The sequence below is a fragment of the Bradysia coprophila genome, unplaced genomic scaffold, assembly GCF_014529535.1.
Source record: "Bradysia coprophila strain Holo2 unplaced genomic scaffold, BU_Bcop_v1 contig_390, whole genome shotgun sequence".
NCBI lineage: Eukaryota > Metazoa > Arthropoda > Insecta > Diptera > Sciaridae > Bradysia > Bradysia coprophila.
This window is the reverse complement of record NW_023503648.1, coordinates 258807-275511: the sequence shown is the minus strand read 5'-3', so window position 1 is coordinate 275511 and position 16705 is coordinate 258807. Positions and strand designations below refer to the sequence as shown.

General features: G+C 37.4%; 2 protein-coding genes across 5 annotated transcripts in view; both read left to right on the top strand.

Moving 5' to 3' along the window:
- The first annotated feature begins 1181 nt into the window (after positions 1 to 1181).
- LOC119082140 (septin-7-like) overlaps positions 1182 to 16705 on the top strand; it is an 81551-nt gene continuing 66027 nt past the window's right edge. For 3 of the 4 annotated variants that reach the window (XM_037191537.1, XM_037191536.1, XM_037191531.1), the window contains exons 1-2: positions 1182 to 1428; positions 8762 to 8763. In XM_037191537.1, coding sequence (XP_037047432.1) covers positions 1404 to 1428; positions 8762 to 8763 — 27 coding nt within the window. In that variant the 5' untranslated portion in view covers positions 1182 to 1403. The remainder of the gene's footprint in view (positions 1429 to 8761; positions 8764 to 16705) is intronic. The other variant, XM_037191538.1, reaches the window with a different exon arrangement.
- Positions 12418 to 13470, top strand: LOC119082142. The gene is made up of 2 exons (XM_037191542.1): positions 12418 to 12507; positions 12567 to 13470. Coding segments are annotated over exons 1-2 (795 nt in total). The 5' UTR covers positions 12418 to 12505; the 3' UTR covers positions 13360 to 13470.

The window sequence follows — 16705 nt, the reverse complement described above, 5'->3', positions numbered from 1 at the left end:
AAATTTTGGCAAACAAACAAATTTGCCCAAGAGGTATAACATCGAGATTATCGATCTAGGCAGATAAAATATCTTACGTAATTGCTTGTAAGTAATTGTTTTGGCTTGTGTGATTACACCTTCCGCTTTCGGCTCGTTCCGCAAAGCTCATACTTGTCAAAACAATAAACTTACAAGCAAGGACGTAATATACTATTACATGACTAGTGATACAAAGTTGTGAATTTTGTTGATCCGAGGCGAAGCCGAGGTCAGTAAACACACGAAAACGAGACTTTTCATCTTCTTATCCTGGAATATTTAATGAATTTTACATGCTGAGGGCGTCGAAAGTAGTGATTGAAACATGAAAAGTACGGTTTTGGACGCATGCAGAGTGCGAAAAATATTTTTATAAAGTTGACATTTCACACATAATCTGAAATGATAGTGTTTAACAAAACATACGATCGTGGTCAACTCAGAAGTACAGAACTACGAGACTTTCGTTTGATAACGTCAACCAGATCCATGTCCTATTGCGATTGCGGTTGCTTAATAAATCTCGTTGCTTTCCGGTAAATTTGAGGTGCTTTAAATGACGCTCAGTCCTAAAATCTCATCTTTAATGTTAAAAATTCAAAAAGGTTTTCTGCTAATCTCGATACAATCGGATAGATCCAATTAGTCGAAGTCATTTCACGGTCACAAAAATTAATCGGAAAAAGGGAAAACCATCGTCACTGATGAGTAAAAATCGCTGAACTACTCGCCACAAAAATCGAGACGGTGAGAGCTTGTTTCGACTTTACCTTACAAAATTGGTGGATAGTGATGTTGTTCAGAAGTCCAGTCAATGCTATAGGCCTAGCAGTCATCCGTTTTGCATCCATTTTCATTCCGTTTTGCCTCCATGTAGATACTTGACAGTTGTCATTTCCAACAATAGGCTCTATTGTATAAAATGTCAAATGTCATGTACATAACGAAGGCGAAACGGAATGACTGTGATTTCAGACTTATTTTAATAGTTCTAATAAAACATGACAACCCTAGATATCAACAATGCCTCAAACGCAATCTGATCTCAGATTAAAAATTTCACGCGTAATATTCAAAATACCGAGACCCAAGGTCGATAAAATAGAAACATTTTTAGTCAACAGATGGCAACCACATTACCTCACGGTTTATGCAATGGCCAGTGTAATGCGAGAGTTTGATTGGCGCTGTCACACGCATTCGGTTCCGTAAAAATTGTTTGACTTTTAATTTGACAACTCGGAAGGAAACGCTGAATCTCGTCTTTTATATTAGCAAATTCGCGAGTGTTGTGTTTGTAAACAAAAAAAAGTATATTACCGCGACTGTGTTATCCGTGCCGGATAGGTTGTGATTTGAAAGAAAAAAGGAAAAACAGTTCAATGAAACAAGCAATGAATCGATCAGGTATGTCATAAATTTTTTGTTGAAAATGTTCGTTGAATGTTTACATTTTAAAACGATGAGCGTCTGTGCGGTCTGTGCCTTTTTTTCTGATCAGTTCAGCCAACTGATGCATGAAATTTGGTCAATGTAAATAAACAACTCTTTTGCTGCTCGTGTGTCTCGATGGTTCTCCATAATAATGTAAATTCGGTAAATTCTCTTGAGCATGAATCAGTCAAGGTCTGAAATCGACATTTCGAAACCCCAAAAAGTGACTATACCAAATGCATCGACTCGACTACATTTCTCTCAACGAATTTGCTGTTGTATTGTTAATGTGCGCTAGGTCAATATGCCGGCACTACCAATAACTAGTTATGGTTTCTTGTGTTCAGTGAATGGTAATTTGGTTTACTATTATGAGGTCAGAGGGTACATTTTGTTACCTGCTACAGTCAGTTACCACGTCAAGCAGTATAAAATGAATGTTAAGTTAAACGAGTGTTTAACAACAATTTGTAGATATTGTCGACGTACCATTCGCTACATACCTTCCGTCAATTCAGGTTGAATTTAGAATACAAAATGTAAACAAAACTTCGGATTTTCGGTAAATTGAGGTAGCATTAGGTCGAGTTGCTGTATGTTCATTGAAAATGTCACACTTGGCATTTGGTGTGCAATTCGGAATATTAATTTTCACAACGCAGGCGAGAAAATAGTCATTTTCTTCCCTCCGTTGAACCTTTGGAAGCCTGCGTTGTGAAATAGCTATTTGTTCAAAGAGACAAGAAAAGTTGGAAATTGCATTTTCTCTGGTGAATTGTGGCCCCTCTGACCACACTCGAAATGTAATTTCCAACTTATCTCCCCTAGGTTATCAAATAACTATTGGATGCACTTGCTGGCGGTGGGACCCAAGGCGACCCAAGTGGGAAATTTTTATGATTATTTTGCTCGAGGGACGAAAGTAGACTTGGATTGGAAGAAAACAGAGCAATGCGGATCAAATTTTGGCCCTAAATTCGAACGGCTCGGCTCGAAGTCCAATCCGAATCTGCATATGGCAACAACACTAGCTGATCTTTTCTAAGAAAATTACCCGAAAATCCGGAAATATGAACAAAAAATCGTCTCGCCTAACACACTTCAACTGCATATCGATCAAAATCTAATAAAAGATTTATGAACTAGAGACCCACTTTCCTGTTGCGCCAGCAGAATGATGAAAAATTTATTAAGAAAACTGAAAGAGAATTGTTGGTCAATCAACCCGCAATTTATGGAGGGTGGCATACTCTCTGGAAATTTAAATCAATTCTCGGTCGGTTTGCACTAAAAACGAACACGATAAATTCTAAGAGAAACGCAATTCACCTGTCCGTGTTTCCGATGAACAGTTGCACCAAAGCAAAAGATAAAAATTGTTTTCTAATAGATATCTACACCGTCTGTGGAGGCTCCACACTTTTTACATGGCATGGGTGGAAGGAAGAGACTATTTTTGGGAAAACGTTTTCCAATCTGTTCCCATTTTTTACGAATTTTTTCAAAATTGGGCAAAACTATGGGAATTTGTGGGAAAACATTTTCCTGCTAGTGTGCAAGACTGAAGAGTTTGATATTTATGCCACAGTTTCAGAATACAATTTGATTGCAATCAAAACCAGTTTAATGGAAGAGTTTATGGTTCCGATGACTAGATGTTTAAGAGTGATATCGCGAAATCTTCGAACAACTTTGGGACAAGGGGTCACGGATATTATTGACTTATAGCTCATTCGATTCGTTGAACTTTTGCGAGTAAAACGTAGTACTATGTTTGGTGTCATATATTTTGTTGTCGACGCTCGAGGTCATGAACTAAGGGTCTGCCAAAAGGGGCCCAAAATCGTTTTCTCGCGACTAGTCGAGTAAAATAATTTTGGGAAAAAAACTGTTTTAGCTAGTCTTGTAGGCCTTGAAGAGACGCACATTTTGAGTATACACACCACCAGGTCCATGTTGACCTGTTGGTGATATCAATCATCTTAGGTGAAAAGATAGGTGATTTTGCCAAGTCCCTGACCGGCTTCAGTGACAAAAGTCCAAGACATTGTATGTATGGTGAGATAGCCTAGCCTTTGTAGTACCATAATATGGAAAAACATCCTTGGATAAGTTTCACTGCAAACGGTTGGATCGACTTTAGTGGAAGTCCACCCTAAGTCAACAAAATTTGATCCCTTTCTTTCGTTTGTTTTTCGCTTTTTTGAGGTTTTTTATGCGGTCATTCATTTATTATTGCTGAAAAGAGTGAGATCTGCGATCAACTAAAATAAAGAATTTTTTGATGTATTCACGTGGTTATTTTAGTTAACGTTGATCAAAAGCGTATAGTGGTTCTTATACTCTTGGAACCCAAATTTCGATCTATTTGTACTAAATCCAAACTATTTTCTATATACAGTGAACGACATCTCAAATGTCTCACTGTCAAATTTTTCTGAGAATTTTATTGTGTCATTGCAAATTCACAATGACATTCTCTGAAAAAAATGACAGTGAGACATTTGAGATGTCGTTCACTGTAAAAGCGAAGTATTTGAAGTATTTTTGGACTTTTTTGTAGGTATTCAATATTTATTTTCAATAAAATTGTTAGTGAAGTAAACTGAAATAAAGAGCTCCTCGATATATCCACGTTGGTTACGTACACTACGACACTATGAACGTTTCGACTATTTTTCAGTAATCGAAAATCGTAGCAAGCCTCGACTTCTTCGTGACAAGTGTGTACTCTATTTTATCACATAAGCGAAAACGAGACAACAACATAGACCTGAAGTGTAATTTTTGAATTAAACTTCTAGTTAAGTAATTTTGACATCCGAACATCGCACGTATGTGATAATAGTATACATTACTATACCAGTGAAGTAATTTGATATCTCGCATCCAGATGAGTAAAAGTATCCGAGGGCTTCAGCCCGAGGTACTTTTACTCATCGTGATATCAAATTGCTTCACTGGTATAGTGCGGCGGTTTGCTTTACGAGCGAGGGAAAGGGTCTTCACTAGTGAGGGAAAGGCCACATTACCTCACTAGTAAAGTAAAATCAATTTCATTCGCATTACCGACACTGAAATTCAATGACTGTTTATTGACAAATCATACCCTTGACTGCTACTTTTTTTTATTATTTTTAATCGGTTGATTTCAAATCTTGTACTTCAATTTATTCAACAAGCAATTTACTTTATAAAGGACCGTACTACACAAAGCTTTTAATTATTTATGTGACAGGTTAAATTTTGCACTTCTCGTTCTTGATCTTTCTTTCTGGTAACCGTGATGTGTTGACTGATCTCTTCATCTCGACAAGATTGTAAAAATTTTGACAATTATTGACGCATGCGACGTCAGGTTTCTAATATCGTCATCTGTGAGACTCGCCATTTTTGTGTTATCATGTCTGAATAATAAGTATTGACGTGTCGAGAGCTAACGGTTTCTTTTTGGTTATTTTTAAAGATTGAAATGGTTCAGTCTAAAACTTTGCCTTCAAATGCAAGTGAAACTCTGCAATCCAAACTTTACCCTCTTACACAAAGAGCAAAGTTTTAACTCAAATTTGTCCCAGACGAAAATCCCATTTGAATCAAAATCGCCCGCATAACAATGTATCCAAAACGTCTCGTTTCCTTTCTTTGTCACATTCGTTACCATATTATTGCAAAAATTAAACCTCAAGCCATGCTATAAAACGTTATTAACTGTTACAGAGACCCATATATCCACTCGCATTGCTTTCTTTAATAGGCGAAAAAGAATGAATGGAATATAATTCTGATGTGTGTCACACACAGAGAGTCAATAATATTTTTCGCAAAACGTTTTTGTTTTTTTCTTGTTTGTGTTGTGCCTCTAAAATTACACCATTTTCGGCGAATCGCTGCGACTAAATTTGGAATGGAATTTCATCTTTTAATGTCTTTAGCAATGCAGACACGCGCCGTCATTTAAATAAAAATTTAGACAAAAAATATTGCGCACTGGATTGTGATGGTCAGAGGTGGTCGTACATTCGTCAATGCAATTGTAGTAAAATTTCTGCTGCAGAAATTTGTGTCTTAGAAAAGCGTGGAAGTATTGAGCGACATAACGGAATTCAATTTGAGTCCAATTTATTTTACATACTCGCGGATCAAAAATCGTTCTTTTAATTAAATTACCCGAACTTTCAACAGCCTTAACATGTAAAATCGATTGCAAAATTCGAAATAGAAGTGAAAAATCACGCACTCGGCTTCGGCTCGGATCGACAAAATTCACTCTTTTCAATTTTTTATCTCTTGTTATGTACAAGACATGTTACACAATAGGACATCCATAAATCCAGTATTTTTTTGATGATTTTTCGACCAACCCTTGTACCCATACCAGCCTTAGTATACCTATCACCAAACGATATAAATCTCCAAGAATATTCTAGAACGTCAGAATCCGGAGCGATTCCCGGTTTAAGTTAAGTGGGAATTACACTGGTGCTAGCGAGAGCAAAAATTATGTGATCATCACATTGTGATGTAATTGCATATCCTTCGCAACAAATTCCCATTTAACTTAAACCTTCGCTCTTTGGGAATCGCTCCGGATTCTGACGTTCTAGAAATTATTTTCTTGGAAATTTGGAATAAGGACCGAAAACTGCACAAGGTTCTCGACTTGATAACTGACATGAGTTAGATACGGATTGGTATCGTTCTCGAAAAAATGTTTTAAGGAAATTTTTTTTGTCAAATCTCAAATCAAAGGCTGCGGGTCCTTCGTCTGACCCGAATTTATAAGCAGACCTTTGATTATATTGGTGTGCAACGCATACTATTACAAGCAAAAAATTCGGTATCCTCGCTACCTCGTTACCGGGAAATATTTTCGTCAAAAATTTGGTTAGCGGGAAATCCAACCTTCGACGAACAACCGGGAAATGCATGGACCAGAAAATCCGTAAATCGATTTTTGGTTACCGGGAAATGTTGACTCAGTTACTGGGAACAAAACATTAATCCATGCCCGAATACAAACGCATAAAACGAATGCGTAAACGATTGTAACGGAATTTAGGTCCCTTCGTTGAGTGTATTTGCCTCCACTGATCCTGTCTGGTTGACTTTACACCTCGTAAAATAAATCCTCTAACCCAAAAGGGTAGTTATTCTTTCAACCATTCCATCTAACTCAGAGAAATGATAAGTTGGCCTGTGGCGAGATAGAAGGAACATTGGAATGACAGTTGGCTTCTATGGGAGAGGATATGAGAGAATTTGTGTATGTTACTCTCTCACATTCTCTCCCATAGAAGCCAACTGTCATTCCAATGTTTCCATAGAAGCCAACTGTCATTAGAATGTTCCTTCTATCACGCTACAGGCGTACCAACTTATCATTTCTGTGATCTGAACCCTGTATTTGAACCTTCAAATGTTCGATTGTGAAAAGAAGTAGAAAATTTCAGACCAAACCAACCCAACTCGCATTTCGAACAGTCTCGCATTTTTCCAAAGAGCACTCTCCTCTTGTTCATGTTATACAAGGTTGAATTTGGAGAGTCTTCATCTAATTCCAAAATAAGGCTCAACTATAGGAGTGTCGACTCGAGATGACATTTTCAATATACCAGACTGACAAAGAACGATGTCCTTCTCAGATTCTTGTTCTGCATCGTATCGAATTTTCGAGACAGATCGGTTGTTCGCAATAAAAATTATTTCGTCCAGAACGAAAACACTCTAAGCCACACAAATCGACTTGGTTGTTACATATCGCTTCGATGTACATGCCGCAATAAATATTTATGTCGAAATTCTACTAAATTCTTGTTGGTTTTTCGGTGATTCAGTGGTTCTGTTTACGATCTTTTTTAACTTAAATTTACGATCGCTGAAGTGTTATTATACATTCTCGAAAGTGCTACTGATTGTTGCATTTTCATATTAACTAGATTGATGTTTGTACCCGCTCGGGTTCAAACGTCAGAGGAAATATAAGTTATTCACTCCGTAGCACGTACCAAAAAATATTTTTGTTTTTCTACGTACAAAAGTGCATGCAAAGTGCCCGACCTGTCGCTGAAAAGAATGCAGATTAATCCATTCAATTTAAACAGAGTAATAGACAAAATTGTGCTTGACTCATATGCCACCCTTCAAAGCAGCGTATTGTTTGACTTAACCCTTATTACAATTTACCTTTCGCTTAATCCCTTCCGCAAAGAATCTTCAGCATTGTTTTACTACAAGTGCGCCTTCTATCACTCTTCGAAATGACTGAAAACAATGAAAATTATTGTGTGGGATCATGTTACGCTCGAGGTTTCACTCTCTCGTAATGCGTATAATGGTGTAAAACGATGTAAACAAATAGGGGAACAGCAGCCATTCATGTACTTACTGGTTGAAGTTTTTCTTGGTATTTTTTTTTTACATTTTTTGTGACTTCAATTGACGGTAATCTATTGTTTGTGCATTTCAGTTGGACTTTTCAGATTTTTTGTGATTTTCTTATGGAATTTCACTCTGTTTCAGTTCGAGAGAGGAGCATTAAGCGACTCTTGTCTTTAAGTTCTCCAAACAATTATTTTATTGAGGGGCCAACCCTGAAACTGAGCGGAAACCAAATCACCATCGTTCTACTTCCAGAGAAATGTTAAGTTGGTACACATGTGGCGAGATGATAGCTGGCACCCATGAGAGAGAATTTAACCAATTTTGTATGAAATACTCTCGCATTCTCTCACGTAGGTCCCAACTGTCAATGAAAGTAGATAAGTAGGTATGGCCAGTCCATACAAGTCGGAGCACATACGGATTTGCATGGCGCCACCTCAAACGAACTTATTTCTAGTGGAAATTTGCAACGGATTTGCATGGCGCCACCTCAAACGAACTTATTTCTAGTGGAAATTTGCACTAGAAATGAGTTCGTTTGAGGTGGCGCCATGCAAATCCGTATGTGCTCCGACTTGTATGGACTGGCCATACCTACTTATCTACTTTCATTGCCAACTGTCATTCACATGTTCCTTTTATCTCGTCACATGCGTACCAACTTAACATTCTCTACCTACTTCTTATAATTCAAGCAATTCTTTCGACGCTCACAGCGCGTAAAATCACCGGGATATAGTGTGTTGATGTACCTCGACTTCTGGGATCAATACAATTTACACGAAAACTGTATCGAAGTGGTGTTGCCAGAGAAATGTTAAGTTGGTACACATGCGGCGAGATAGAAGGAACATGTGAATGACAGCTGACATATATGAGAGAGAATGCAAGAGAATTTTGTGAAATTCTTTCCCATAGGAGCCAGCTGTCATTTACATGTTCCTTTTATCTCGCCGCATGTATACCAACTTAACATTTCTTTGGGTGTTTCTTTTTAGGTGGCGGGACATATCTACACTGTCAATATCGTCAGTAACGATATTATCGTTTTCTGGACGATATTATCGTTCCTGACAATATTGACCGCGCAGAAATGATGCCTCTCTATATCGCACATCAGCAAGTAAGAAACACATTTTAAGTGTCCATTCCACTCAACAAAAAGTACTCCGTGAGAGAGCAAGCGGTCAAATAAACAAAGGAAAAATTGAAAAAATTCAATTTTGTCTCCCACACGGAGTACTTTTTTGGTAAGAGGAAACTAAGCATTACTATCGAAATTAGGCTAACCGAAAGGGTGCCCAATCTACCAATGGAATAAAAAGTATGAAAACAGGAAATTGGTTTGATATTCGATAATTTTGGATCATTAAACCAAATTTACATTTATGTGTCATAACAGCCCACATGCCAGACATGTGTAATAAAACATTTTTCTGTTTGTATATCGAATAGGTGACTCAATTAATCTGTAAATTTATGAACGTGAATGTGAGAAGAGGATTGTGATTTAAAAGAAATAAATTTTTCGAATTATCTTCCATTTCATTCACCTATATCGATCGCAACGGCTTATACCTTTCATGAACACAATGACACGGTATAAAATTCATTTTTTTTTTGGATCAAGATTAGGACGTGCCGCCACTCCATTTATTTTATTTTTTCGAACTTTTACATTCTGCATTCATGTTCGTACCACCAAATGACACGAATGGATAGAATCATAGAATGGACGGGAAGTGAACACAATCATAAACAGTTCGGAAATATAGTTTCGCGTGATTTTCCCATTTGCAACGTCGAATGAGAATTGAAAAGGCAAAAAAGCGGAAAGCAATCGATAAAATTGTTAGCCTTGTTAGGTTTTTAAGACTTCTATGTGACAAAGGTAATTGCAGTAAAAGCTCATTTTTCAATAACATATAAAACCGGTGGACTCATAGTCATATTATGGAAGAAATTCCGTCCTTATTTTCGATATCCCTTCACCCGATTCCACATATTTAGTAAAATCAGAAAGTCTTGACGAAATGACGTTTTGTTGATATTTCATCTGATGACAGTTCGGAGGAGAAATCATCTATTTTCTCCACCGAATTGTCACATTGATTTCAAAAATGTTAAGGTAAATTGATGTTTTCATTTCGTGTAGAAAAACGGTCAATCGCACATAAAAAACGCTGTGTTCACCTCGAGCCAGGGCCTATTTTTGGTAAATTTGTATACCAAATTTACTGAGATTTACTGAATCTATCGAAACAAAAATTCTGTAAATTTCAGTATATTCGGTTATCAGGCCCTGCCTCGGGGAAACATCGAAAATTGAACAATCGAAAATCAGAGCCATATGTCATTCAAAACTCTTGCTTCGCTCTGGCCGCAAAACTTCTCTCTTTAAAATTTCGTATTTTGTTTCCTCGATAAACAACTACCCATTCAGTTAACTTGTCAAGGAATGGTTGTGCGTAATGCTAATTTAACTCTATTCTAAAAGAAACTCAAGTTTGTCATTCAATTGTTGATGTCATTCATTCATCCACTTTCAAACAGTTTGCTTTTATTATCTACATACCTTTAACACTAATTGTTTTAGAAACAAATTACTGTGAATGTTTGCTTTGACTTTGTCATACATTTAAATTGAATAAATAAAATTTCCCGGTACCAAGTGCTTATTTCCTCATTGTCAAATTAGTTGGGGACAATTTTGAAGCACAGACAAATGATGTGGGTGCACTAAAAGTCGAATTTTGTCTAATGCATGCCCCCAACTCTAGTTATTGTCAATCAAATTTGGATATAAATTTGCGTCAGTTGCTTCAGCTGGTCCATTCATACAGACATATGCTTCTTATAGTCAAACGAGCGCGCGTGGAAATGGTAAGACCTTTAGCCATATGAGCAAGTAAAGCACACATATCGAGTGTGATTGTGTGAGTGAACCAACTGAAGTAAACTTAGTCACAATTCGGTTGACATTAACGGTACATCTCAACAGAGAAATGATAAGTTGGTATGCCTGTGGCGAGATAGAAGGAATCGAATCTGAGGTTAAAAATTGTGTACGGTATGGGAGAGAATTGCATACAAATTCTCTCAAGAGAGGTGCCAATTTTTTCGACATGCTCCTTCTAATCTCGCCACAGGCAGGCGTACCAACTTATCATTTCTCTGCCTTTCAATAATAAAACTTGTGTTCACCTCTTTTCTTCCAAAGTTCTGAAAGAACAGGTTAAGACAACCACGAAGGCGGATGACACCAAATTTTATAAACAGATGGTGTGAGAAATCAACTTAAAGAAAATATTTTTCTCGAAAATTCAGAATTTTGTTTTTGTTAAGTTCCATATAAACTTTGCAGCCGTTGACGCAACTGTGTGTCACCGCCTTCGTGATCAACTCAGAGTTGTCTTAACCTGTTCTTTCAGAACCTAGTTTTCTTCCACGTCATTCGAGTCAAAATGGAATTGAAATTTTACTCGGTGCAAATGAAGAAACGGATGACACTGTCCCCACTTTTTATTGTTTTCATTCAAGAATAATATCGGTAGATGACTTAGGAAAACTGACAGCGAGGTGGAACAAATTTATTTTTTATTTTTTCAAATAATCTACGCCTAGAAACGGATATATTCCACGGCTTATAGTCTGATTCCTCTTCAAATAACTTGCTCAAGGAGCAGAAATATTTAGACTCTGTTGTACACATTGTTTGTGCAATTCCTCCTGAAGGAGTTATGGCTCTGAAAAGTGAAACAAATGGCGATACAATCATTGAATCTGTTTTATTGAAAATATCTCGAATGTGTAACAATAGTAGATTACGTCCTTGTTTGGAATTTTATCTTTTCTTCATTTTTTGCCCAAAATCTCTGGATAAACTAAATCTTTTACCTCCGCAACTTTTTCGGCTGTAGTTGAGACCTGTTCCTGTCGAATCCACGCACCTATATACTTGAAAATCGGCCGAGAGACATGTAAATGGCTTCAAAGTTAGCGGTTTTTTTTTGGTTGCCACTCCGGAAAATTGCCATATTTCCGCCATTTTGTTTTCCAAAAAACGTTTTTCCATAAACGAATATTTTTATCAGTAATAGTGACTGAAATAATCTAGAACTTAGAATATAGTAAGAGCAACACCCCGGCAAGGTGGAGATTCTGGGTTCAGGTCCCAGTCGTGGCACCAAAATTCTATTTCAGATTTCGATTTCGATTTCGAGATTGATTCAATTTCTCTTACTTCACTTCAAATTCTTTTTCCATAAAATTTAGGTATTTGATGTACCTTTCTACCTATCTACCGGTTCCGGAAAAAATTTAGTTCCACAACTTTGATGCTTTAACGAAAAAAAAAAAAATGAAACCTCGAACCCCACAGGATGACAACAGCGTCTGAACTATTACGGCTTAGAGTTGTTAATCGATTCACCCTATTCGTCGTAATTTTTGCCTTTATCTGCTTTCGAACATCAGGTTGCGCTGGATCGTCGTCAATTGAAAAAGACCGATAACAAACAATGCAGATTGTGAAGCTGCTATAAATACGGTGTTGTATCGGAATATATCTCAGATTAAATGTTGACGAATTGTATTGAGCTCAATTTGTTTGTAATTAACAGAAATTTGTTTAGTTTTTGAACAATTGAAAGTCAGTTCAGTGTGCAACATGTAAGTAGAAATTGTGATAAAAGTGAAAATTGGCACGAAATTCACTGTGTTTTGAACAGGAGCTCGCGTACGATCATTCTCATCATTGCAGTTCTTCTGGTTACCAATTATAAAACAGTAGACGGAATTGCTCTCGATTGTTCGTATGGAATGGTGACGTTTACTACTGATTTAAGCGTATATGCGTGTACAGCTCGAGTATTGTTCGACAACGTTGACGGCTCAGTAACAGCAATTTTTGGAAGTCATCAAACAGGAAAAGGACATGAAGATGTGGGCGGAATAATTCTGGAAAGCCAGAATTTATCTGTTTTTCCGACGAATATCGAATATTTCTTTCCAAATATGATTGGCATTTCTTTATATAACAACAGCATACCCGCCGTCAACAACGAACATTTGGCTCCGTTTCCATATTTACAATTTCTAGGGCTTGCCACGAATAAAATTACATCGATTAGCGGCAGTCTCTTCTCCGGCATGAACTCGATGAGATTAATCTCTTTCAGTTTCAACAACATTCGACATGTGGGTCATGACTTAAATTTACCGATCAATGGTGTTTCATTATTCTCTGCAAATACTTGCATTGATCAATACGCTACCACGCCGGCAGAAGTTGCCAGCTTAACATTGAATTTGTTACGTAATTGTCCGCCGACAATATCACAGATAGAAGAGTCGCTTGAAAATCGACAAAATTTGCTGACACGCGTCGACAGTCAAGTTCGAGTGCTTCGGAATGAACAGATAGATTTAGTAGCGAGGATCGAGAATTTGGAACGTATCATCGGAAGTAAAACAGAGGCGGAGCCCTCCAATCAGTTTTTAATCGACACGTCCGGAAACTGAATGACTTAATGAGGTGACGATTTCACACTTGCCTTCTTTGAGATATTTTAAATCTGGTGAACTGAATTGATTCGTCACCACACGCTTTTCTAATAAAAATTGAAGAACGAAAACGACTCAGACTTTAAATTTTGGTATTTCACTTCTCACGTTACAATCAAATTACAACAGTCGCCCGCTCACGGCTCTCTATAGATTTCTTCCACGAGCGAAATTTGGAATTTCCTATTTCTCACCGAGTTGAACACATAATTTTTCATCCGTGCGTCGCATGAATACCTGTTTTTATCCATGAAACAAACACATTCATTTTTACAAAATCAAAACGAAGTGACAGTTGCAAAGAGAAAAAAATAGTTATTGAAATCACGAGAGGCGAAAAACGATTTTTTTTTTAATTCGAGGGGTATGTGCTATAGTAACATTCGAATGATTGTTTGTGAACCGAGGTTTACCGAACACATAAACAAATTCACAGTTCGAATGATAAAATTTCTATTTTCTCCCACTTTCCCTGCTGCACTTTTCTCACTATAGAAATCAAACGCGAACATGAAATTTTTTTGTCTTGGCTGTAAAGAGAAATGTTTCTTCGGTGTACAAAAATTGGTTGTTGTGTACACTATCATGGTTTCTGTGTAAAAAATCAAAATTTTTGTGTACAAAATTGATTATTTGTGTACAAAAGACAATGAGATCGTGAACTTCTCCAGACGTATTTTCTGACATGAGGCCCTGACTTTCTGTCAAGAAAATGATATAGATGACTCATCGTTTCTTTGAGGTTAGCCCTTCGTATTTTCATACCTATTGGATGAAGTGTTTAACGCCCAAAATATTTTTTTCGGTGTGGACTGTCACTGTGACTTATCACAATCAAATGAACGGGAACATGATGTTACAACTTTCGTATGTTGAACAAAAACTTTAATTTTTTTACACCCCTCGTTACGCCACATAATACGCATCAATCTGTATTCCACAAACGAAGTAGACCTTCGCCCCTCGAATTGACAGTTTCCTATATCTTAGCAAGCATACAAACCTCAATATGTCACACGAAAAGGTACTTTTGGACTTTGTCCTTGTGATGTAAATGACTATTTCGGCCGCAAATACCTTTCAGAAGTTCAGAAAAATTGAACCATTCCATCATCGTCGGCGTGTCGAAGTCTGTCGAGTTTCAGTCATCAGTCATCGCTCGTAACAAATTGTAATATTTCAATCTCTGGCACTTGAAGCTGTCAACGGAACTAAGAACCGGTTCCAGCTGGTTTTCGAAATGATTTTTCGACCGAATTCCAATTCGAATTCAATAAGTCGATCCTCAAACTCACATGTCACATAAGCCATTGATTGCACTTGATGCACCTAACGAAATGAAATAAATAAATAATCAAATTCACTTAGAAATCCAGTTAAGTAGTTGCACCACTGGAAAGATACTTTTTCTGGCCCATGAGGTCTCTGCGGCCTCTTTGATGCAAATGTGAATCGGTCCACCGTATTGAAAGTGAGGAAGTGAGAATTGAGTTTCCTTCAAAATACTAATGATCGACAAGATTAACATTGCAAAAAAGTCCACTCACGCAGTAGTTCTGCCATCATTTTGGGGTGGAAAATGAGTGATGAGAGTTGAAAACGTTCCATTCAAAACTCGAGCACTACTTGTGGTTGCAATTGCCAGTAAAGGTATCACTCATATTAGGCCCCGCATCATCGAAAAATGTATCAACTGCGCGTAGACTTATCAATTTGCCGAGTGAATCTTTCAATTATTTTTATCTCGTATACGGTGAAGTATCTTATTCCCTTGTCTGATAAGTCAAGAAAATACGTCTTACGCTTATTACGTTCACTATGGTCGATTTTGTGAAATGTACAGTTAGAGGCAGGGGGATTTCAGCATGAATTTGCTTCAGCTGTTTTTGAGCTGGTCCATGGTCCACACAAACAATCAAAACTGTTTATATGGTTTTACCGCTACGACTCGCGTGCGTGTAGCAGCTTCAGCCTCAACCGTATACACTAATATTATCAGTTATGATTGTGTGTGTTGATCAGCTGAAAACCAGTTGAAGCAAATTCATGCTGAAATTTCGCTGCCTGTGACTGTATGAAATTTTAGAAAAAAAAAGAAATGTTTGTAACGCTTGGGGGTACGATAACTTTAGAAATCCGGGATCAATTCTGGTTTTAATCAAAGAGAAATAACATTTTTGGCGTCAAGTTCGTAGCAGGACAGTATCTGGAAAAAAAAATGTGTAGCGCTGAACTGATTTGCAATTGTTTTTATTCTTAGATTCCGTAGATTTCCTTCAATTGTATTGAAACACAGAGCAGCTTAATTACGAACTGAATTGTATTAAGTGATAAAACAGAATGAAAATGATACGAGAAAATTTAGTTTCCAGGCCTTCCAGGCTTACTAAAGTTTAAACATCGAACACTAGATTACCTAATCCAACACCCCCGCTTAATTTACATAAATCAAAGATTCAATTTCCGATTAAATTTCCAAGCTTCGATTCCATATTCCATATGTTCCGCTTTCATTCCTGTTTCTTTCCATTTCCTTCTGTTTCCATATTCCTTCCATTTCCATATTCCTTCTATTTCCATATTCCTTCCATTTCCATATCGCACAGATAACAAGTTGCAACGATCTGCTGTTACTATTAAGTCTATTAAGTTTGCTCCGGCTTTGTAATTAACATTCGAATTTCCATTGTAATTTCCGTTGCCGTTACTGATGTGTGAACCTTGCCAATTAGATGCATTTCCGTTACCGTTCGAAGTGGTATTCAGATCTGGACATTGCCATTTCTTATGTCCTACCTTCCCGCAGTTGTGACACTGGAATCTGAACGTACTCGTGGCAGTTGAGAAGTGTCCATTGTTCGACATTCCGTTTATGTTCTCAACCTTCCTTTTCCCATGTTCGTCCAACAAACGTTTCTTCACGGATTCAATGTTAAGTGACTCAGGGTGGAGGGTTTCCAGTGACGTGACGAGTGAATCATACGATTGAGGCATTGTGAGCAATAGTTGAATTATTACATCTATCTCTTCTAGTTTCGCTCCAATTCCTTTCAATTCGCGAATGATGTTATCAAATTCCAGAAGGTGTTTCCTGATAGCACCGATTCCGTCATATTTCAATGTGCATAACTGTTTTGGGAGCAGTAACTGATCGGCAACGCTATTTCTTTCGAATACTGACTTGAGAGCGTCGTAGATGTCCTTTGCCATCGACTTATCCCTAATGTATTCTTCAAATGTTTTATGTAATCCCGATCGTTAGCATTTAGCGTAATTATTTCCAGATCTTCCTCGACGTATTCCA